The sequence below is a fragment of the Canis lupus genome, chromosome 9, assembly GCF_011100685.1.
Source record: "Canis lupus familiaris isolate Mischka breed German Shepherd chromosome 9, alternate assembly UU_Cfam_GSD_1.0, whole genome shotgun sequence".
NCBI lineage: Eukaryota > Metazoa > Chordata > Mammalia > Carnivora > Canidae > Canis > Canis lupus.
Window position 1 is genome coordinate 33,136,188 of NC_049230.1, and position 25,375 is coordinate 33,161,562.

Genomic DNA, 25,375 nt, shown 5'->3' on the forward strand with positions numbered 1-25,375 from the left:
TGTGACTATCATAAATAAATAAATAAATAGAAAGAAAGAAAGAAAGAAAGAAAGAAAGAAAGAAAGAAAGAAAGAAAGAAAGAAAGAAAGAAAGAAAGAAAGAAAAAGAAAGAAAGAAAGAAAGTAAGTTTCTTTGGGCAGCCCCGGTGGCGCAGCAGTTTAGCGCCGCTTGCAGCCTGGGGTTTGATCCTGGGGACTCTGGATCGAGTCCCACGTCCGGCTCCCTGCATGGAGCCTGCTTCTCCCTCTGCCTGTGCCTCTGCCTTTCTCTCTCTCTCTCTCTCTGTGTGTCCCTATGAATAAATAAATAAAATCTTAAAAAAAAAAAGTGTTTCTTTGGGGCACCTTGGTGGCTCAGTCAGTTAAATGTCTGTCTTTGGCTCAGGTCATGATCCCATGGTCCTGAGATCAAGCCCTGCATTGGGCTCCCTGTTCAGTGAGGAGCCTGCTTCTCCCTCTCCCACTCACCCTGCTTTTACTCTCTTTCTCTCCCTGTCAAATTAAATATTTTAGGTGTTTCTTTTTCAATTTTTTGGAAAAGTTTCAGAAGGATTGGTATTAGTTCCTCTTGAGATGTTTGGTAGAACTCAGCAGTGAAGCCATCAGGCCCAGGCTTTTCTTTCTTGAGAGATTTTTTATTACTGATTCAATTTCCTTACTAATTAAAGGTCTATTCAGATTTTTTCTTCATGTTAAGTCTTGCAGGTTTTGTGTTTCTAGGAACTTGTACATTTCATCCAATGTTATCCAATATATTAGCATACAATTGTTGAGAGCACTCCCTTACAATCCTTTTTCTGTAGAATCAGTATACTTTTTAATTTTTTTAAAGATTTTATTTATTCATCAGAGACAGATAGGCAAACACACACACAGGCAGAGGCAGAAGTAGGCTCCCTGTGGAGCCTGATATGGGACTCGATCCCAGGACCCTGGGATCACGACCTGAGCTAAAGGCAGATGTTCAACCACTGAGCCACCCAGGCATCCCAGAATCAGTATTAATATCTCCATTTTCTTTTTTTTTTTAAGATTTTAGAGAGAAGGTGTGTAGTGGGGAGGGCCAGAAAAAGAAGGAGAATCTCAAGCAGACTCTGTGCTAAGCGTGGAGCCAATGTGGGGCTCAATCTCACAACCCTGAGATCATCACACCTGAGCTGAAACCAAGAGTTAGACACTTAACCAACTATGCCACCCAGGCATCCCCCTCTACTTTATTTTCTGATTTTAGTAATTTGAGTATTCCCCTTTTCTTTAGCCTATCTAGCTACTGGTTTGTCAGTTTTGGTGATCTTTCTGAAGAATTAATTTTTTGTTTCATTGATTTTCTCTATTTTTATAAACTCTATTTCATTTAACTCTGCTCTAATCTTTATTATTTCCTTCCTCTGCTAGCTTTGGGCTTAGTTTGGTTTTTATTTATTATTATTTTTTTTAGTTCCCTAAGGTGTAAAGTTAAGTTATTTGAGATCTTTATTTTTTAATGTGTTTATACTTATAAATTTCCCTCTTAGCACAGCTTTAACTGCATCCCTAAGTTTTGGTACATTGTGTTTTTGTCTTCATTCATCTCTAAGTATTTTCTAATTTTCTTGTGATTTTTCTTAGCCCTTGGTTGTTTTAAAAGTGTGTCATTTAGGGGCACATGCATGGCTCAGTTGGTTAAGTGTTCAACTCTTGGTTTTGGTTCAGGTCATGATCTATGGGTCTTGGGATTGAGCCCCACATCTGGCTCCACATTCAGCAGGGAATGTGCTTAAAGATTTTCTCCCTCTGACCTTCCCCTTACTAACGTTTTCTCTCTTGTTCTCTCTCAAATAAATAGATAAATCTTTAAAGCACCCTGGAGTAAAATAATTATCTTCCTTTAAAAAAAAAAAAAAAAAAAGGGCAGCCTGGGTGGCTCAGCAGTTTAGCACTGCCTTCAGCCCAGGGCCTGATCCTGGAGACCTTGGATCGAGTCCCACATCAGGCTCCCTGCATAGAGCCTGCTTCTCCCTTTGCCTGTGTCTCTGCCTCTCTCTCTCTCATGAATAAATAAATATATATTTTAAAAAGCATGGGAGTGCCTGGGTGGTTCAGTTGGTTCAGATCAAGCATCTGACTCTTGATTTTCACTCAGGTCATGATCTCAGGGTCGTGGCATCCAGCCTCATATTGGGCTCTGTGCTTAGCATGGAGTCTGCTTGTCCCTCTTCTTCTGCTCTTCCCCTCCTGCACTCACTGACTCCATCTCTCTCTAAAATAATCTTTCTTTTTAAGTGTGTTAATTTCCATAATTTTACAATTTTTCTAGTTTTCCATTTATTGTTAATTTCTAACTTCATCCTGTTGTGGTCAAAGAAGATACCCTGTTATGATATCTATTTTTTGAAATCTATTGAGACTCAAATGGCCTAAGATACAGTCTATCCTAAAAAATATCCCATGTATACCTTGAGAAGAATATGTATTCTGTTGCTGTTGAGTACAGAGTTTGTGTATGTCTGTAAGATCTAGTTGGTTTGTGTTAACTCCTCTATTTCCTTAATTCTCTTCTGTCTGGTTGTTCTACCAATTATTTTAAGTGGATTTTTGAAGTCTCCAATTGTTATTACAAAATTGCCTATTTCTCCCTTCAAATTTGCCCATTTTTGCTTCCTATATTTTAGTGGTCTGTCATTAAGTACATACATATAATTGTTATATATTCTTTCCTTATTGAACCTTTTATTAATATATAATCCTTACCTCTTATAACCTTTTTTGATTTAAAGTCTACTTTGATACTAGTATAGCCACTCTTGCTCTCTTTTAGATACTAGTTGCATGGAATATCTTTGTCCATCCTTTCACTTTGAATCTGTGCCTTTGGATCTCAAGTGAGTCTCTCATAGACAGCATATAATTATATTATGTCTTTTTATCCATTCTGCCAATCTCTGTCTTTGGATTGGAGAATTTGATTCATTTATGCTTAAACTAATTACTGATAAGAAGGCCTTACCTTCTTTCATTATCCTATTTGGTTTTTTTTTTTTAATTTTTATTTATTTATGATAGAGAGAGAGAGAGAGAGAGAGAGAGAGAGAGAGAGAGGCAGAGACACAGGCAGAGGGAGAAGCAGGCTCCATGCACCGGGAGCCCGACGTGGGATTCGATCCCGGGTCTCCAGGATCGCGCCCTGGGCCAAAGGCAGGCGCTAAACCGCTGCGCCACCCAGGGATCCCTCCTATTTGTTTTTTATGTTTTATTTTTTAAAGATTTTATTTATTTATTCGTGAGACACAGAGAGAAGGCAGAAACACAGGCAGAGGGAGAAGCAGGCTCCATGCAGAGAGCCTGATGTGGGACTCGATCCCAGAACTCCAGAATCACACCCTGAGCCAAAGGCAGATGCTCAATGCTGAGCCACCCAGGCGTCCCTTTATATGCTTTTATAACTTTTTTTTTTTTTTGCCCTACATTTCCCACATTATGGTCTCTTTTGTGTTTAGTTTATTTTCTGTAGTGAAATGTGGAAATTACTTTCTAATTTTCTTTTGTGTATTTTCCATGGCTATTTTCTTTGTGGTAACCATGGGGATTACATTTTGCATCCTAAACTTATAATACTCTAATTTGAATTTATACCAGCCTAACTTCAATAACAATCAAAAACTCTCCTTTATAGCTTCACCCCAACCCTCTTAGCTGTTGCTGTGACAAAGTTACATTCTTACACATAGTGTGCTCCAAAACATAAACTAATAATTTTTTAAAGATTTTATTTATTTATTCATGAGAGACACACACAGAGAGAGAGAGAGGCAGAGACACAGGCAGAGGGAGAAGCAGGCTCCATGCAGGGAGCCCGATGCGGGACTCGATACCAGAAATCCAGGATCATGCCCTGAACTGACGGCAGACGCTCAACTGCTGAGCCACCCAGGCATCCCACCACAAACATAATAATTCTTTAACATCAGAAACTTTGAAGGCCAGAAGACAGTGGGCCAATATATTCAAAGTGCTAAAAGAGAAAAACTTCATCAACCAAGAATCCTATATCCAGCAAAGCTGTCCTTCAAATGGGAGGAATAAGTTAAGAGAGTCCCAGATAAACAAAAGCTGAAGGAGTTTGTGACCCCTAGGATCTACTCTGAAAGAAATGCTCAAGGGGGAAAAAAAAAAAAAAAAGAAATGCTCAAGAGTCTTGCAAGTTGAAATAAAAGGACACCAGACAATAACTCAAAGCTATATGGAAAAATAAGAATCTTAATAAAGAGATTTTGGTACATGGACAATTTTGGTTACAACAGTTACAATGGTTTTTAACTATACTTTTTGCTTTCTATATGATTTAAGAGATGAATACATTTAAAGAAAGCAAATAGTTATTAGTATAAAAGCTAGTGTTACTGTAACTTTGGTTTGTAACTCCAAATTTTGGTGTTTTTTTAACATAATTTAAGAGACTAATACATTTAAAAAATTATTAGTTTATGTTTTGGGTCACATTTTTATAACAATGCAATTTCATAATATTGGCAACAAAAAGGGATGGGGATGGAGCTATAAAGGAACAGGTTTCCATTTTTTTTTTTTAAGATTTTATTTATTTATTCATGAGAGTACACAGAGAGAGAGAGAGGCGGAGACACAGGCAGAGGGAGAAGCAGGCTCCATGCAGGGAGCCTGATGTGGGACTCGATCCTGGGACTCCAGGATCGCGCCCCAGGCCGAAGACAGGCGCTAAACCACTGAGCCACCCAGGGATCCCCCAGGTTTCCATTTTGATGTGAATACCATATTCTGTTAATTATTGCAGCTTTATACTATGCCTTTGTATCTGGTAGGATACACCCTCCTCCTTACTGTACTTTTTCAGGTTATTTCCACATATCTGTTAGGTCACACATTTTTAGAAGGTCCTTTAATTTTACTCCACTATATAATTAATCATATTCAGTAGGAGAGTGAATTTTACTTATATAACTACCAGAAGACCAACGTATTTCTAAGCTCATGGGAGACACCTCACTAAAATCCACTTCTCTTATTTATTTTTATTTTTTTAAAGATTTTATTAATTTATTCATGAGAGACACAGAGAGGCAGAGACATAGGCAGAGGGAGAAGCAGGCTCCATGCAGGGAGCCTGACGCGGGACTCAATCCCGGGACTCTAGGATCACACCCTGGGCCAAAGGCAGGCACTAAACCGCTGAGCCACCCAAGCATCCCCCACTTCTTCTTTTAAAGTTTATTTATGGGGATCCCTGGGTGGCGCAGCGGTTTAGCACCTGCCTTTGGCCCAGGGCGCGATCCTGGAGACCCGGGATCGAATCTCACGTCGGGCTCCCGGTGCATGGAGCCTGCTTCTCCCTCTGCCTGTGTCTCTGCCTCTCTCTCTCTGTGTGTGTGTGACTATAATAAATAAATAAAAATTAAAAAAAATAAAAAATAAAGTTTATTTATGTAAGTAATCTCAGCACCCAATGTGGGGCTCAAACTCAGGACCCTGAGTTCAAGAGTTGTGTTCTCTTCTGACTGATCCAGCCTGGTGCCACTGAAACCCACTTCTAATAGCAACACATACAACAGTACAATTAGCATTCATAAAAAGGCCAAAGGTAGTGTACTTGAAAAAAAACTGAAATATGATCTAGAAATTTCTAATAATCCAATTTTCCAAGGTAACATTTCACTCAATAGTGAACCAACATTAACCATCTACTATGTGTCTGGAACGGTTTACATATTTATTCTCTGCTTCTGCATACTGAGGAAAAGTAAAGGACTCAGTATACTCCAAAAACTCAGCACCAAACCCAAAGAACAGATGTGAGGATGGGAACTAAGTTCATAAAGGATATATGACCATCAGTTTTAACCTAAAGTTAGCTCTTGGTGGGACACCTGGGTGGCTCGGTGGTTGAGCATCTGCCTTTGGCTTGAGGCATGATCCTGGGGTCCTTGGATCGAGTCCCGCATCAAGGCTCCCCACAGGAAGCCTGCTTCTCCCTCTGCCTGTGTTTCTGCCTCTCTTTGTCTCTCATGAATAAATAAATATTTAAAAATCTAAAAAATAAAGTTAGCTCTTGGCTCACCTCCACAATCCTTATACTTTGCTCAGGGCACTCTTTAACTACAATCTCAGGGAAAGCTATGTTTTACTGTAAGTATACAAATATGTTTGCTCCAGTATGATCTTGGGTAGGTCATGGAACCCTGGCACCTAACCGTTGCTAGTTGTAAACATTATCTACCAACATTATTATTGTTAATGTTGGCCAGTATTACAGTCACTGGCCAGCTATTAGAGTCTATTCTACTAGCATTGTAGACAAAATATTACAAATCATATCAGTGGGAGTTTATGTAGGGTTGTAGCCTTTATGAATACTAACAGATAATGCTGTAATATCACAACTCACTATTTATCATGATATGTCTGCTATCAGTCCTTATATTTTTATGTATATTGGCTTTGTCTCACCAATTAAAGGTTTTTGAGAGGAGGGACTAAATATATCATAAGTCTCTGTATTCTCCAAGTTTCTTAAAGTTTTATTTATAAAGTAATTTGGTTTTCCTCTGGTTACAGTGACAAGCAACTGTTTTTTGCTTCAAAATGGTCAAATAGATTTGTACCTTCCTACTTTATTTGTATGGGGTAAAATTCTGTGGTGCTATTAAGAATAGTATGAATATGACCATCCTCAACAGGAATGATTCAGTTTTCACAAACAAAAGACCTATAATTTATTCGCTAAGAATAAAATGTTAACTGGCTCGTACTGCACAAGAGCACACAGCTTCCAAGAATAGGTTTTTATTCATATGTGAAGGCTCAAATTTGAGAGCGATGAAGGTATCAATCCTCTAAAAACCAGGCTAGACACCTGGTTCTATGCATTGTACCTGGTGTATGCATCTGGCCAGTAGTCAGTAGAGGCTAAATTAGAAAAAAAGGTTGTGATCTTCATCTTATCACAATTTCATTCCTCTAACGCACTAATGATGTGAGATATACAACGTGAAATATACAGAAATGATGTTCACCCTAAAGAGTTTAAAATATCTTGGGCTTTTATTCCTGCCTATATTATCATTATGTAAGTTAATTCTCGCTGGAATGGGAATATGGCAATCCTGGTCCAGAGGAGGTCAGTATTTCTGTTGTAAAATACAAATGAATGGTGCCGGTTTATATTAGAGGTGGTAGCAGCAGCTGCTTATTTGTCAAACTTTAAACAGAATTGAAGCCCCTAGAGGTGGCAGTTCCTTTCCCAATAACTGAAACACAGAAATATCTCTTACACAGCTAAAACCTAAATGGTATTAAAAGTAAACATTTTATTATATAACAAGAGTTAAAGTTTTCAAAAATCTGAATCAACAAAACCAAAAGCCATTCTGGAAACATTGAGAAAGTTTACAACAAAAGCTACCTTTCACTTTTCAGAAATCTGAACTAAAAACAAATTGTTAAATGTGCTACAAACAGGACCAGTGGTTCTGTCTATTGTGGCAGCTGAACAAAGCATGAGCTACAGAATCACTGCCCTGATGGTGACTGAAGTAGATGAGGAGAGACAGGAGCTCACAAGCAGGATGCTCAAACTCTGGCCAGGAGTCCACCTATGATCCAATTCCCATCAATCTGACAAGTCACTCTGATCCAGCACGATTATCCTGTGTGTGTATTTTTAAACAACAACAAAAAAAGGAGTACATGTTGGTACATGTTTTTTAAAGATAACAAACAGCAGTTTCTTTATATTCAACTGAATTCAAGGGAAAGGGATTTTGATCTTTATAGTCAAAGGAGATAATAGTGTATCACAGGAACGCACAGTGACTGCAAAAAAATTGATAGGAGCATCTTGTCCTCCCTCTGTCTAAAACTGCTCTTGTGCTAACTCTATTGACTACTTCATCAAAATTAGAATGAATTTCACCTTATATTTTAAATAACTTTAAACATTAACATAAAAAATTGAGTCATCATTTCAATAACTTTATCAATAACTTTATCATTACTGTTTGTTTAGATGCTGGTAAATGTTTAAAGCCTGTTCATGTGGTCTACTGACAGTGAACTCTGACCTACAAGCATACGCCAACTCATTACCTGGATGGTTCAGACCAACCCAGTCGCTTCCAAAAACAGGGTTTTAGTTCCTCTTGATGAAATATAGAAAGAAGAAAACACAACTGGATTACTTTCTGGGTAAAAGGGTACCAGTATTTAGAAGTCACATTAGTGATCTCTCTCTAGTTTAGGATAGACTGTTTTACCAACAGTTTTCTTATACAGAGAGAGACTCTTTCTAAAATCACATTTAATAGGCTTCCCCTCCTAACATTCTACAGCTCCCAGTCACAGCAATGGACACTAATGATGCTAATTCACAAAGTCCCTGCATTATGTTCTCAGTGAATTCAACACTAGCTAAATGTTCACACATTCTGGGCCCTGTGCCAATCAGGGTCCCAGAAGAAATCAAATGCACTTCCCTTTAACACAGTGGCTACTTACATAGGTATAGTTAAGGGAGTTAAGGAAGCCAACAAAGGATGGCAAGGCATCAAGTGACTAGCAGCAGTGGGAAGCCATTATCACTCCTAAGTCTAAAGGGACTGGGGTGGCAGTAGCGTAGAACAGTTACTGGAACCCAGTAAGAGCTGTGCTTCTGGAGGTATACCACTACTATGCAGAGATGAGGTGTTGAAGCATGCAGGCAGGGGAAATATTACTCCAACTACTCTTCTGCCTTCTTTTCACTGACAAATGGAAAGACTGCCGGCCAGGAAGCCCAAGAGATACAGTCCACAAAGCATAATACAGGGCAAAGAAAATAGCAGAATGAGAATGAACCAGGGAAGAAATGCAAGGGATACCAGATATTCTGAAAGAGCTAATATTTCTAACTTTCTAAGTAGGGGGAATTTAAATATAGGGGGGTATCTTTTGTGAATGATGCCTAAAGCTCTGTCGAAATAGTTTTGAAATAAGATTACACCTTTCACATTACTTGTAGACTCTACTTAAATTCCAAAGTTTAGGATTTCTTATCAGATTCTACAGCCTCTGTGTGAGCTAAATTTGGAACTCTTTTGAAGACACTAGACAATTAGAAGCAAAATATCTTTCCAGACAGTGTGCAAGATGATGAAGCTGGCCAAAGGCTTGCTTTGCAAATAGAACTGGATGTTTTTACAGGGGTTTTTTTTTAAGATTTTATTTATTCAGGAGAGACACAGAGAGAGAGGCAGAGGGAGAAGCAGGCTCCATGTAGGGAGCCCAACGTGGGACTCGATCCTGGGTCTCCAGGATCAGGCCCTGGGCTGAAGGCAGCGCTAAACCGCTGAGCCACTCAGGCGTCCCTTTTTTTTTTTTTTTTTTTTAAGATTTTATTTATTTATTCATGAGAGAGAGAAGCAGAGACACAGGCAGAGGGAGAAGCAGGCTCCATGCAGGGAGCCCGACATGGGACTTGATCCCAGGTCTCCAGGATCAGGCCCTGGGCCGAAGGCAGGGGCTAAACCGCTGAGCCACCCAGGCTGCCCTTTTTACAGTTTTGTGATGAAGACATGATTGGCAATTAACAGAAAACCTGGACTGAGCTACAGGAGAAAAGCATAGAAGGATTATGTATGGTATCTGGGAAATAATTCTAAATAACTCTGATGCTCATCACAGTCCAAGGACTCCAGGCTACATTATAAACAATCATTCATTCATACCTTCTTCAGAAGTTCCTAAAAAGCTGTCTGACTTCCCTCTCTCTGATTTGATCTTTTCTTCCCCTTTTCTCTTCTTTTCACCAGCTTCTTGATCCTTGATATTTGCCTCCCTTCAATGAAAATGATTTTGAGCAAATCAAACCATATGTGCAACGGCCAGGAGAACAGGACTGCTCCAAAAGAATCATAATGGTAGCACTAATAGCCAGGCATTGGCTTGTGTGCTACAATGTGCATTAACTCATTTAATCCTTATTACAACCATATGAGGTAGTTACCTTTACCATTACCATCCCCACTAAGTGATAAGGAAACTGAAGCACAGAGAGGTTAAGTTATAGGCCTTGTAAATCCTAGAATTGGGATCTGACCCAAGCAGTCTGTCTCAGACTCTGCTCTCAACCTTCAGGCTATATTATCCACCCTTGCCAACAAAGCATTTCACTTATGTTCTAATTGGTGTCCTTTTTATAACCACCACTTATTTTATTACCTTATTTTATTTCCTGAAACTCTCTCTGAAGTACCTCTAATTGAAGTATCTAATGATTTAAGACCATGTTTGCCAAACTGGTAAGCAGAAAGCATCTCCCCCACTAAACTGTAAGCTCCTTAAGGGAAGAAACATCCTATCCCTTGTTTTTCCAGCATAGCACTTGGCTCACGGTCAGCGCTCAACAGATTCTGGCTCAACCAATTTGACACTGTTTAGAGATTTTTCTTGTTTTCATTTGCTAAATATTCAAAACAAAATATGTAAAACAAGAGAGAAAATAAAGCCAGCTAGAGCAAAAACAACTTTTTTCCTCCTAACCTCTCATCACTAATAGAATCATAGGCTCTAGAATTAAAGGAAGCCTTCAGGGTCTCTTCCACCTCCAACCAAATGCCCAGGCCCAGTGATGTCTAGCCTGTGCTTGAGTGGGAGGAATTATTAGTCAAGTAAGCATAAAGACAGCTATTTTCTCTATCAGATAGCTATGGCTCTTAGAAAGCATGTGCTTTACTGAATAAAAATACCTAGCTCTATGGTTTCTAGTTACCCGCTTTGTTCTTTGGGGCAGAAGAAAGTAAGCAGACTCTCTTCACTTTACAATATATCAGGTATTTGAATGCAGCTATCAAATTCTCCACTCCATCTGTGCTTTTCGGGCTGAGCCTCTCCAGCTCTTTCAGCTGTTCTCATAAGACAGGGTTTCCAGACCTCTGATTGTTCTATGGCCACCCTCTTCTGTTTGTCAACACCTCTTTAAAAATATGGCACCCATTAAGACACCTCACACTGTCCTAGGAGTCCTCTCTCTAGTGTGAGACTCACCTTGCCCTGAACAATACGTCTCTGTTCAGCATTAATGCTGCATTGACCTTTTTATTAGCAACTGCATCAGACTGAGACCTCATGGAGTTGCTATTTATGCCCTCTTCAAGAAAAATTTCTTAAATTCTTAGCATGCCTCAAAATGCATACTAAATGCTAAGCATCTAAGAATAAGACATACTTCCTCCCTTCAACAAAACTACAGTAAGGAGGAGCTTCCAATCAAAAATTCTCCATTAGGTCAGATCCCTCCCATTCTACACATCTAAATGTTTACTTTCATCTTTTAGAGGACTCTAACATTTCTACCTGTCAAGACCATTTGAATCCACAGTCTATCACCTATCACATTAGCATTCATTCTTAGATTTGTGTTATCTAAAAATTTGATAAGCATGCCTTTCCTGATTTAGTTCTAATGGCTAATGAAAATGTTGAAGGTGACAGGGCCAAGGTACAGCAATCTTAGAGGCCTCTCTGTATACTGATATCAATCTGCTAATCAATATCTTGACCACTGTTGGTGGTTGGAGAAGAGAGGCAGACAGAAGTTAAGGCTGGCTTAACAACAGCAATGAAATGACATCACCAGACACTCATTCTTCAAGAAGTTGAGGTGTTTTTTAAATCTGAAATCTAGCCCTCCCTCCTGAAAAAGAAGAAAATGATCCCCCGATGGGAGAACAATAACCTTGTAGAGCCTGTGGGGAGATCTTGTAGCTCCTTGCTGTCCTCAGGTGGCTGTAGCCATCTTTCTAGGTCCTCATCGAGAGTAGAGTGAGCTCTGTCCAAGGGCAAGCAAAGAGAATTGAGACAATTTTTGTCCCATGACAAGAAGGCACAGTATTTGGAGTCAGAAAGGCCCTTCAAACTCGTGCTTTCACTATACACATGAGAAAATGAGAGCTCGGTGAGATCATATCTAGAGTAGCAGAGGTCACCTAGATCTGATTTAAATGCACATCAAAACTCTTCTTTAGCTCCTTGACAAGAAGCCTCAGCACCCATGAGAATAGCTACCTCCCAAAATTCAATGCTAGACTCCGTCTCAATTCTAGGTCATTAAGTCAATTTCCAACTGAGGCTAGAACTATATACTCATTCCTTCAACTTTTTTGGATGAAGAACTGCCTCTGAGGCTAAGGGATGCAGAGAATGTTTTTAGAAAGCCTGAAAAGTCTCACTGTGGGCATCTATCTGTGCCCCTCACAGCCAGCCCTTTTGGAAAACAGTAATAATAGCTCACTTTTGATCACAAACAAAGTACTTTATACACCCAAATTCAACTTGGCCTCCTTGAGCTAAGCTTCTTTTGCTTGAATAATGGTGTACATTTTTCCTGAAGGTGTTTTGGGGAAATGGAAGGGCTGGAGTTACATCATACATTATAGAAAAAAGATTTCTAAAACTTTAAAAAGTAGTTATCTTCCTCTCCCTTTGCCTCTTTGTCTTTTCTGTCTCCCCAGGACCTTCCTTGCAGGTCCCAGGGCCCCAGTCTCCTCATCCCCTTCCCAAACCTTCCTTTCCAGGTCTCTTTCTTTTCCTTCTTCATAGAAAATAATTTAGCACTTGAAGAGTGTGACAGAAAGTGGATTCACTACCTAAAAGTTATGCATAGCACTCTTCTCCCTTGCCCTCCTCTTCTACAGCAGGTAAAAACCTACAAACTCAACTTCTGGTCTCCCTTGCAACTGAGGGTGGTCATGCATCACATTTGGCCAGTGAGATATAAGTGGGAATTGGTGGGGAAATTTCTGGGAAAGTTTCTGCTTTCCAGATAAAAAGGGGCAGAGTCCGAATACTCCTTTGCCCCACCCTTTTATTTCTGCCTGGTGTGTGGATAGCAAGCCATCTTGCAACCAGGAGCTGATAATTCTGGAAATAAAGGCCAACATATTAAATAAGGTGGCAAAGTAGGAATATCCAAAGAGTCTAAGTCCCTGGTCGCATCACTGAGTTGCTACACCAGGCATGCCCTGCCAACCAGTGGACTGCCTCTTGATGTGTGAGACAAATTCATCTAAGTACAATAGGGGAGTTTTCTATCGTTATGCAGCTGAAAGAATTCTGCAGGCTACCCTAAGGATCCACAGGACTGGGATTAGGATAAAGTAAGTGGTACAAGGGCAGATGCAGGTCCTCTTTCTCCTCAAAATTTAGAGATTTTGTTCATTGTGGATTTTTTGGCATCAATTTTCATTTTTTAAAATATTGCATTAAAATAATTTATCTTAGGATGCCTGAGTGGCTCAGCGGTTGAGCATCTGCCTTTGGCTCAGGGTGTGATCCCGGAGTCCCGGGATCGAGTCCTGCATCGGGCTTCCTGCATGGAGCCTGCTTCTCCTTCTGCCTATGTCTCTGCCTCTCTGTCTCGCTCATGAATAAATAAATAAAATCTTTACCAAAAAAATTTATCTTGACTCCTGTGTTTTTTGGTGCCTCCTTCAATTTTGTGCCCAAGGAGTGTGTGCATCTCATTCACCTCATACCAGTCCTGGCCCCGAATGACAGTTAGGACAAGGCAAGAGAAGTCAGAAGATACAGGAGGTGAGCTGAAGTGGTTTATCTTATAGCACAAGTCAAAGGAGAGTTCTGAGTCAGGAAGAGAATTGGGTTTCTTGAGGCAAACTTGCATTTTTAGACTCAACTGTCTGGATGATTGCCCCCATTTTTTTAAATTTGGCTACAAATATCTAAAAATTCTCTTCCAAGGCCTTTAATTGAAACATTTTTAAAAGAAGCTGAAACCTATGTTTGCCTCACAAAATGAAGTAAAAACAAACAAAAACAAAAAACTTAGGAAAAATATCCTATTAAAAATGGGCAAAGGACTTGAATAGTTATTTCTCTAAAGAAAATATACAAACGGCCATAGACATATGAAAAGGCGCTCAACATCACTTATCACTGGGGAAATGCAAGTTAAAACCTCAATGAGATATTACCTCATATTCATTCTTTTAGAGTGGCTACTATAAAAAAAAAAAAAAAAAAAAAAAAAAAACAGAAAATACCAAGTATTGGCAAGGATATAAAGAAACTGGAGCCTGTGTGCACTGTTGGTAGGAATGTAAAATGGTGCAGCTGCTGTGGAAAACAGTATGGTATTTCCTCAAAAAATTAAAAATAGATTTACCATGTGATCCAGCAATACCACTTCAGGGTACATATCCAAAATAATTTAAAGCAAGATGTCCAGAAGAGATATTTGTATAGAAGCATTATTCACAATAGGAAAAAGGTGGAGTCAACTTAGTGTCTACCACAAAATGAATGAATTGATAAACAAAATGTCACACACACAGGCATGAGCTGGAATTCAGTCTTTTTTTTTTTTTTTTTTTTTTTTTTTTTTTTTTTGGAATTCAGTCTTAAAAAAGAAGGAAATTCTGACATGTTCCATGGATGAACCTCAAGGATATTATGCTAAGTGAAATAAACCAATTACAAAAAGAAAAATACTGTATGACTTCACTTATATGAGGTAACAAGAGGAGTCAAACTCATAGAAACAGAAAGTAGAATAGTGGTTGCTAGGAACTGAGGAAAGGGGGAAATGGGCAGTTGGGGTTTTTCTAATTTTTTTTAAAGATTTTATTTATTTATTAATGAGAGAGAGAGAGAGAGAGAGCGTGGCAGAGGGAGAAGCAGGCTCCATGCAGGGAGCCTGACGTGAGACTCTTATCTTGGGTCTCCAGGATCAGGCCCTGGGCTGAAGGCAGCACTAAACCGCTGAGCCACCTGGGCTGCCCATGGGCAGTTGGTTTTTAATGAATATAGAACTTCAGTTTTGTAAGATGAAAAAGTCAGGAGATTGATTGTACAATAATTGAATATACTTAACACTACAGAACTGTACACTGGAAAATTTTATGTTATTATGTATCTTATCACAATTACAATTAAAAAATCTTTTAGGAATAGGGGCTGTTAGGATAATATGAAGAGAGACCTTTTTCCCATCTATTTTGTCAATATCAGAAGAGAAACTAATACAAACTAATACAGTATATTAAATACTTTTAGAAGTCTAGCTTTTTTATGTTACCTTTCTGTGTCCTCTCCTAGATCCTGAGTTTCTCTGGTCCAAAGCATACTACTATCTTCTTTTTTACTGTTAGCTTCTTCGTCTTCTAAATGCCTTTCATCTAAAAACAGTTGAAAGCCTTAACTTTATTAGAACAACATCAAAAAACAATTGAGAAAGCCTGCCTTAAAATGGAGTGCAAAAATTAACACTAATCAGTAGTCCCTGAAGTATGCATTGTACTACTTCTTCCCAGGAGAGCCAGGGATCAGGTGGCAGTCTCAGGGTTCTTGCATTCACAGCAGCTGCTTGTGGGGTCTTGGGAGCTCTCTGGTGCCAGGTGACAGGAAACCTGACCTGTGCCAAGACTCAAGAGAGACAGAGGAAGCAAAGGAAAGAAAGGGCACATAAAAGAGAAAGCAGGAGACCCTTGAAACAAATTGTACAGGTTTACTTTGGGGGATTACCCTGTTCTCACTTGTTAGAATTTCTAGGTTGGAGCCCCAAGGAAGGAATTTGGGTGGGGAAGGGTAGTACCCTTTAATGTATACCAGGCATTTCATAATGCTATCTCATTTCATCCTGCCAGCAGTCCTATGAAGGGAAGGTCTATTCAATATCTTACAATGTACCAGGCACTGTACACAGAGCTACTGCATACATCAGGAGTTAGGAATTATCCCCATTTTACAGATGAGGATGACTGAGGCTCAGAGACATTAAACAATACAAAAGTGGCAACTGAGGTGGAATTGGGCCTGACTTTAAGGTCCATAGTCCCCTAAATATACCAATGTGCTGCCAAGGACAGTGTTACAGCAAGGACCTGATGAAAAAGATCTGGGTAGTTGGCTTACCATTTGCAGTGATGCCCAGATGACTTGCTGTGTTCTCCCCCAACATTGTGGATGTGGCCTGCTGCTTCAAGTGCTCTGTCACAATAACACAAAAGCAAAAGGCAACTTACTCTTCCTTTACATGTCACACCATTCTCTAGGGCAGTGGTTCTCAAAGAATAGCCCTTGGATCAGCAACCTCAGTATACTCAGTTATACTCAGATATGCAAATTCTCAGGCCTCATCCCAGACTTATTGAGTCAGAAACTCTGGGGGGAGGGTCCAGCACTCATATTTTACAAGCTCTCCAGGTGACTCTGACAGCTGATAAAGTTTTGAGAACCCTTGGTCCTATGGCGCCAATTCAATCCCCTCCAACTCTAAAAATAAAAATAAAAATGATAACAATGATAGGTCACATTTGCAGAGCCCTAAGTGGCAGGTACTGTTTTTAACTTACACACATTCATTCAAGATTCATGTTTGCAATCTTCACAACAACCTTATAAGATTGATCATATGATTGCCTTTCCTGTTTAGCAGATGAAGAAATGAAGGTAAAGAAAGGTTGAGGACCTTGCCTGGAATCCCACAGAGTCAGATGCAGAACTGGGATTTGAACTCGGGTGGTCCAGCTCTAAGATCTATGCTCTTCCTCTTTATTTTATACTCTCTCAAAAAGTGTGGAATAACATCAAAACAACCTCCAATTTTCCCCATCTCTGTGGTCCATATTTCGTATTTTTTTACCTAGTTTATAAAAAGGCAGAAGCCAAAGAATATCTATAATTTCCAGGTCTTAAAGAATTGACCAAGAGACTAAGACAAGCATCTGCTAAAACCCGCATACTGCTTTGCATTTGTTAGCTGCACAGTATGCTTCAAGTGCTCCCCACAGCAGAGCAGGGAGACAACTGGAAGGCAACGCACACAGGGACCCAGGGTTCCTTGGTGCAGTCCTGCTGTGCACAGGCACAGGGCTCCCTCCTCCTGCAGGCCAGGAAGCAAGCCCTTCCTAGTAGCTCCTGGGCATCATGAGGCCCTATATATTTCAAATAATTTGAAATTTAAAAATCCATTTTTATCCTTGTTAAAAGTAGTCCCTTGTTGATCTCAAAGTATCACCTATATCCTAGGGTTCTAAAGAATCTTTCCCTTTAGGCCCTTTTCAGAAGCCTAGACCTTTGGATGTGGGCCCTCCAAAACAGTAGGTGTCAGCACCAGGTCACTCCCTAAAACTCTCTTGAGGTAGAACAACAGAATGACAACATACAGGAATTATGTGGCAGTGCCCATTATTAGGAGAAACTACCCAAGTGCCATCTCACTTTTGTCTTTCTAGGAAATTACTGACCCATGTCAAAGTACAGACATCACCTAGAAACTTGGTCCAGATAATTCCCATAAGTAAAATGAGGGAGGGTTTCTGCAGTGTGCTGGGATACAGCTGTGCCAGGAGGCTGGAGCCCAGGAGGAAGACTGCTAACAAATGGGGGATCCATATGGTGACAGAGAGACAAGACAGCAGGATCTGGAGGAAGTGTATCACTAAGGTCAAACTTCAAACGAGCCTACAAATACTGCCTTACATCATGACCAAGGAACAAATGACCCTAAGAATTTACCTGAGCTGGATATGTGTGGGTGACCTCTACTCTCATAAGCAGCAGTTCTCTTGCCGATACTAAGAAGTGCAACTGGAGAGGAGGAATTTGTAAAGACTCCCTGGGGAGTTTTAGAGAAGGAGAGCCAGTTTCAGGATGGGAGCCCTAAGAGTTTAAACCAACAACCCTGTGCCACTGGGGGAGAGGTGTGATGAGGTAAAAAGGACCTATGAGTAAAGAAAAAGAAACTAGGAAGGTTCTGGCAGCTCTGACTGGCTCCACCCTAGTCCTTCAGTCCAACATACAGGGGCTCAGGGTTGTAATAGCTCCATTGAGTCAGATCACATAAATCTTCATTTACCTCCCTCTTCCTGAGGAGACATAAAACGTCAGAGACCCTGAAAACCAGTTGGTGCGTCTCAGGAAATTCTCTAGAGGCCCATACCAAGAACTGATGGAATGATCTGATAAGATGCGTCCTCTCAGGGTAAGGGACTGGTCAGCAGAGAAGAAGAGAACAAGAAGTACAATCAGGTCTTTCCTGGATAAGGGAAACTACCTGGCCCAATGCTTCCATTTACTTCCAGCATTGGCTCTGCTGGGCAGGGCCAGCCAATGCAGCTACAACTAAAACTGAGCTGGTATAGCTGGGTCTCTGCCTGAAATGGAAAATTCTGGTCTCATTAGGTCACGTGCCACTGACATCTCTGCCCCTGGGAAAGTGATTCGTCCATGACGCCAACACCTTTAAAACATCCTGCTAATGGCTAAAGTGAAACTACAGGATGTCTTGACCTCAGAAGCCAGACTTCAGGCCCCCAAGATGTGGCTGGTTTGGTTCAAAAAGGAAGTGAAATTTTCCTTTAATAAAAAAATTTCATCATAATAAACCACTCAAATGTTGTTATTTATCTTAGAATCATTACCATAGACCCTTTAAGTAACAAAACGACAACAGGGCAGCCCGGGTGGCTCAGCGGTTGAGCGTCTGCCTTCAGCCCAGGGCCTGATCCTGTAGACCCGGGATTGAGTCCCGCATTGGGCTCCCTGCATGGAGCCTGCTTCTCCCTCTGCCTGTGTCTCTGCCTCTCTCTCTGTGTCTCTCATGAATAAATAAATTCTTAAAAAAAAAAAAAAAAAAAAAGGACAACAGACATAAGCTTATTATCCTGGCCAGGTTTCAGTAATAGCATGAGGCCCATTTTATTAGAAAGCTGCTCCTTCCTGATTATGTACATTCATTCAGACCTTCTGAGGGCCTTCTGTACTAGCGCTTACACCTGAGACAAAGAACCATACTGTGGTCAGTAACCATAACTATCAAGGCCATGGAGTGCATTCAGTGTTGAACATCCCTTACCAATCTCGTCAAGCAGCTCCTGAGATGGTGGTGGTAGCTCATCAATGTGACGCTGTGAAATGGCTTCTACTAGTGCTTAAAAAAGATAAAGGGGGAAATGACTTAACACCTTACTGGCCCTGAAATGGATTTTTGCGGCTTCCACATGGGACTTGACTTGGGACTTCTCAACAATAAAACAAACTAAGGCAGGGAGACAGCCTCTCACATTAGCAGTCCTAGTTGAGACGTCCTAACATGTGAATGGTTTTACTCCCCCTTTTACTCTGAAGCCTTTGCTACTTTGCCCCTTACCTCAGTGCTGCTTGATCCGTGTCCCTCCCTCCCCAAGAAGATTGGGGTAGGTGAGGTACAAATTCTTACTAAGAGGCTGGGAGCCCAATCTGGACCCGGGCTCCTGGAGGGATACAGAGGCTCCGAACCAGTCAAAATGAAAACAAACAAACCATAAAGTGGAAGGTCTTTCTCTATATAGATTCTCAGGCCAGGGAAATCCAGAAGCAACCATTCTTTGGACCTTCCCCTAAGTGCTAAGTTATAACACCAACCAAAACCCCTCAGCATAATTCATAAAATCTAAGAACTGCACCAAAACATAAGGCATTAAGATTAATATAGCAAAGGCAATATGCCTCAAGAGCTGTTAATATTCTCACACCCTTTGATTTGAAAACCATCTCCTAAGAATCTATCCTAAGAAAGGGATCAGAGCTACAGATAAAGATTCTTATACCAAAAAAAAAAAAAAAAAATTCTTATACCAAGAGCAAAAATTAGAAAACAATATAAATTTCAACATAAGCAACATGGTTAAGCAACATATGTAGAATGGAGTATTATGAAGCCATTACATCTATTTACAATAACTTCCACTAAGAAGAAATCCTCAAAATATAGCATCAAAGAAAAAAAAAAAGGCCAGAGCTGACACACAGTTATGATCTCAACTATGTTAAAAATATATACATTTTTGTATATTTCTAGAAATATGAAAGAGAGAGGTGCCTGGCTGGTTTAGTCGGTAGAGCATGCAACTCTTAATCTCAGGGTCATGAGTCTGAGCTCCACATTGGGCAGAGTTTACTTTAAAAAAATGAAAAAGATACATACCAAAATAGTACAAGAAGTTAAAAACTGGTGGTGGAATTAAAGGGTAGTTTTTTAAAAAGCTCTTTTTAATTCTCCAAGTTTAATGAGTATGTTTCACTTTTATAATTAGAGGGAAAACAGCATTTTTGTTTGAATCTAATGTAGCATCAAACTTGGCTATTATTTTTTTTTAAGATTTTATTTATTTACTTGAGAGAGAATGGGGGGGGGCGGTGGGCAAAGGAAGAGACAGAGAGAGAACCAGACTACCTGCTGAGCAGGAAACCCTATGCAGAACTCCATCCCGGACTCCAAGATCATGACCTGAGTCAAAGGCAGACAGTTAACCGACTGAGCCACCCAGGCACCCCAGCTTACTATTATTTTGTATTTTGGTTGTATTTTGATATTAGACACAGAGTACCTTTAGGCAAGCTCCTCTGGGTGGCATGGGATGATGTGTCAGGTAACTTAGCAATGCTGGAGGAACTGGCCCCAGTAAATGCAGACAATCTTTTCTACAAGTAATACATAAACATGGTAATTAACACATGTTTTGAGCTCAAAAAGCCCATGCAGTTCAATCATTTCCAAGAGTAAGCCTGTATTTCACTTATGGAAGAGGCCACTTGTTTTGTTGATTGAGGTAAACTCATTCAAATGTCCTCTCCTCTGCAATCCCTTCTCACTCCTCTGCCTCTGCAGTCCCCAGTACTTACTTCTGTGTTGGATCACACCAGCCTCTCTCACTAGATGGGTAGATCCTCTGGGGCAGGGTCTAGGTCTATGTTATTCCTATTTGGATGCCTGGAAGAGGGCCTAGCAGGCTACCTGGCACTTAGAACCTGCCCAATTAACAGATGGTTGAATAAAGCATCTTTATCTCCCTACTTCAAGTAGACCTTCTATAAGTCATATGCCCAAGGAAGATGACAGTTGATTTTTAAGTGAGGGCCAAAGCAAGTAATCAATTTGCCTATAAAATGGTCAACAGATTTTTTTTTTTGAAAGGTCAACAGATTTTTAATGAGGAGTGTCAAGTAAGCAATTTGTAGTTTTCTTGAAGAGACTATACTATATGAAATATGAGGGAGAGAGGAGAGAAAAAAAGGAGGACAGCAGGGGGAGAAAAAAGAGGAGAGGAGAAGGTAATATGCAAATATGTGTTTTTATCATAGACTATTAGTTCAGGAGTTCAGAGAAGGTGGAGATCCATCAAAACTCTCATGGATTGAAGCAGAGGAGGCATCAAAAAGGAAGCAGAACTCAAGCCTCCTCTAGTAAGCAAATTATGTGTAGACTAAAAGTACAGTGCAGGCGAAGGTAGCATTATAAGCTGTGGTAGTTTGGCTCTTTAAAGAAACTGCCAGACATTGGGTGGGGGGGGGGAGCAGGCATAAAAACCCAAGATCTATCCTACAATATACAGACTCATAGAGACACACCAGGGAGGCCTAGGGAAGATCTAACTTATTTTTTGCTTTCTTTAGAAAATGGATTTGGAGAAATCTTGGCACTTGGGATCCCCAAGGTTTTGGGGCTGACTCCAATAGTATGGAAAGCGGGGTTGATATACTTACAAGACTGGTCAATTTTGAAGGGATAGTTTCAGAGGAAGTAAGAAAGGAATCTAGGCTCTTTGCTTTCTCTCGAACAGTTGTAAATCTATCAGACGAAGTTTGAACAGATTCCTGACTGTTCCAGCATGAGGTAGACCCTGTTTTAATCTGAAATGTGATATTTTCAAGGCAGTCTTTATACCCACTGGCAGGTGAAGAACTTGACCCTGTTGCAGAAAAGAGGGCAATTAGTGTCCAAATTCTTTACATTATTTAAAAACAAAAACACAGAACTCTGTCTATACCAAGAATTCTCCAAATTGTTAATAACCAAAATAACTGCTGATATGAGACATAGCTCCTCAATATAAAAAAAATGATAGTCTCTAAACTTGGCCATCAAAATAAAAGGAAATTATTTGAACCACAAATATACGAGAACTAAGGACACCAGAGAGAGGCTATTTGATGCTGGCTGTTGGGGTTGCAGGACTGAAAACTATGTATCCTTAAGCACAATAGGTTTTAAGTTACAAACTAGAAAATCCAACATATTTGCACTAAATTCAGTAGCGCTAGAGTATAAAGTAGTTTGTATTTGTGTGTCTCTACCACCAAAGTCAAAAATCTACCTATAGCTGCTTAATAACCACCACCAACAACAACCCCTACTTGGCCCCTCATGGGATTATCTTCATCAGCTCTGGTGCTAAAGAGACAACTCTGTACTATGAAGAAACACCTGCCAGTCTGTTCTCACGGTCTGATTTCCCAAAAGTCAATGGGATAGGAACTGTTCTCTCCAAACACTCCTCCCTGTAGTGATTACCTGGGCTGAGCGGAGTGCTGACACTGGTAGGTGCATGGTTTACTTTGGGTGTTTTACATGAGACTTTCTTAAAAGAACTATCTTGTTCACAGGAGATACTAGACAGGTCTTGAATGTCTGTCAGTGATCTAAGAAATTAAAAACACAAAGTAATTAGGAGATGTCTAGAAAAATCAAACAATATATTCCTGATGGGTGCTTTTAAAGGATGTTCTTGACAACAATCTTTATTTGGCAGTAGGCCAGAATTAAAGACTATCTTAGAATATTTTACGTATCTTAAAGAGAATATTAGAGAATATCCTAAAAAAAGAGATACTAACTTGAAACACAGCAGCTAAAAATAACTATTTCCATGGATGAAAGTATATTTATGTGGAAAACAGATCTCATCTACTTCAAGTTTACACTTATTAATATCATCATCATTACCACTATATTTCCTTGATTACAAGATGCTATTAATTTAGATCACATCATCATAACAGCTTTTTGGTGAGAGAAGAAACAGGCTCACTTTAAATGTATACATAAAAATGGGAAGAAATTATTCTCTTACAAATAAGGAAATACTATTCTCCTAAAACCAAGACTTTACACAACATCCTCAGGCAACCCTTTGGTGGCCCTACATGTCTTTGTCTTTCAGCTCCTTTGGTGATTCCTTTAATGTCTCCTCTTGTTCACCTTCAGTACTGTAAGAGAGAAAGTGAAAAAATTACATGAATCCCCTGTTAGCAGAGTGCACTAATCTAGTACAAGAGACCGGGTAATCAGCCCAGTGTGAGAAGCAGCAGGAAGGGTACTTCCTGAAGCTCAGAAATGTAAAGTAAGGGGATGCTTGGGTGGCTCAGTGGCTAAGCATCTGCCTTTGGCTCAGATCATGATCCCTGGGATTCAGTCCTACATTGGGCTCCCTGCGGAGAGCCTGCTTCTCCCTCTGCCTGTCTCTACCTCGCTCTCTGTGTCTCTCATGAATAATTTATTTTTTTTTAAGATTTTTATTTATTCATGAGAGACACAGAGAGAGAGGCAGAGACACAGGCAGAGGGAGAAGCAGGCTCCATGCAGGAAGCCCGATGTGGGACTCGATCCCAGGTCTCCAGGATCATACCCTGGGCTGAAGGCAGCACTAAACCGCTGGGCCACCAGGGCTGCCCTCTCATGAATAATTTTTTTAAAAAATGGAGAGTAGGTTCTGGTCCTGGCTCTGCTAATGACTAGCCACGTATTCTCAGGCATGTCTGGGCCTGGCTCTGGGCCTCAGATTCTTTTCCAGAGATTGAATAAATACCCTCTAAGGGTCAGCCCATCTGAAATCAGCCGGTGATACTATATGACAGTGAGCAAGTTCCTGAGGAAATCAACAGAGCACAGGAAATCTGCCGGAGATGGAGGCTGGGGCAAAGGGCAGAGCCATGGGGCTTTACTACCTGTGAGACAGCTTCCTGCATGGATAATCAGGCAAGGCCAAGAGAGACTTATGCCAAAAAATGAGCAGGAAAGAATACTGAAAACAAACTTGACCTGTTTATATTCTAACCACTATCTAGGATTCAATTTCAATATCTGTTAAATACAAACTACAAGCCAGATCCTATGCTAAATTCTTCCATATGTTTTCATGTTTTTAAGCTTTACAACAATCCTATGAGACCAACGGTACAAAAGGAAGAGCATGGATTTTAGATAGAGTTGTAACTTTATTAATTCTGTTCACTAGAGTATTTGTTTCTCTTCTAAGCATACAGTAGGAGAGCATTTTTTTTTTTTGGCTCTCCTGGTTTATATAAATGGTTGCATGACTTGTTTTAACTAGTGAAATATAAATGAAAGTGATGTGAGTCACTTTTGGGCAGAAACCTTAAGGACAGTCCACAATTCATGCTCCCTTTTTCCTGCCTCAGCAACCAAGTACAAGGATGGAGTCTCCCTCAGCCTGGCTCTTGGACAGAAGGTAATATAGCACAGAACACTTCTAGCGAACCAACGATGGACATGGAGTCTGAGCAAAAAAAAAAATAAATTTTTGCTGTTTTAAGCCACTAAAATCTGGAAGTTGTTATACAGCATAGCCTAGGCTATCCTGACTGACACAGCCACTTACTAACTGCAGCCTTAGAAAAAAATGCTTAACAAAAACAGACACATAGATCAATGGAACAGAATAGAGAACCCAGAAGTGGACCCTGAACTTTATGGTCAACTAATATTCGATAAAGGAGTAAAGACTATCCCCTGGAAGAAAGACAGTCTCTTCTATAAATGGTGCTGGGAAAATTGGACATCCACATGCAGAAGAATGAAACTAGACCACTCTCTTTCACCATACACAAAGATAAACTCAAAATGGATGAAAGATCTAAATGTGAGACAAGATTCCATCAAATTCTAGAGGAGAACACAGGCAACACCCTTTTTGAACTCGGCCACAGTAACTTCTTGCAAGATACATCCACGAAGGCAAAAGAAACAAAAGCAAAAATGAACCATTGGGACTTCATCAAGATAAGAAGCTTTTGCACAGCAAAGGATACAGTCAACAAAACTAAAAGACAACCTACAGAATGGGAGAAGATATTTGCAAATGACGTATCAGATAAAGGGCTAGTTTCCAAGATCTATAAAGAACTTATTAACCTCAACACCAAAGAAACAAACAATCCAATCATGAAATGGGCAAAAGACATGAACAGAAATCTCACAGAGGAAGACATAGACATGGCCAACATGCACATGAGAAAATGCTCTGCATCACTTGCCATCAGGGAAATACAAATCAAAACCACAATGAGATACCACCTCACACCAGTGAGAATGGGGAAAATTAACAAGGCAGGAAACCACAAATGTTGGAGAGGATGCAGAGAAAAGGGAACTCTCTTACACTGTTGGTGGGAATGTGAACTGGTGCAGCCACTCTGGAGGCTCCACCTGTGTGGAGGTTCCTCAAAGAGTTAAAAATAGACCTGCCCTACGACCCAGCAATTGCACTGTTGGGGATTTACCCCAAAGATACAGAGGCAATGAAACGCCAGG

At 40.2% G+C, this 25,375-nt stretch overlaps 1 protein-coding gene across 17 annotated transcripts in view; it reads right to left on the reverse strand.

Moving 5' to 3' along the window:
* Positions 1-7,299: 7,299 nt before the first annotated feature.
* The window catches only part of LOC119876650 (inactive serine/threonine-protein kinase TEX14-like), a 113,513-nt gene continuing 95,437 nt past the window's right edge, over positions 7,300-25,375 (reverse strand). For 3 of the 17 annotated variants that reach the window (XM_038547917.1, XM_038547912.1, XM_038547926.1), the window contains 11 exons: positions 22,969-23,031; positions 22,337-22,464; positions 21,529-21,734; positions 20,373-20,466; positions 18,860-18,934; positions 15,916-15,990; positions 15,080-15,197; positions 11,723-11,815; positions 9,714-9,823; positions 8,098-8,149; positions 7,300-7,658 (listed from right to left, as the gene is read on the reverse strand). In XM_038547917.1, coding sequence (XP_038403845.1) covers positions 7,622-7,658; positions 8,098-8,149; positions 9,714-9,823; positions 11,723-11,815; positions 15,080-15,197; positions 15,916-15,990; positions 18,860-18,934; positions 20,373-20,466; positions 21,529-21,734; positions 22,337-22,464; positions 22,969-23,031 — 1,051 coding nt within the window. In that variant the 3' untranslated portion in view covers positions 7,300-7,621. The other 14 variants (XM_038547914.1, XM_038547913.1, XM_038547916.1 and 11 more) reach the window with 14 other exon arrangements.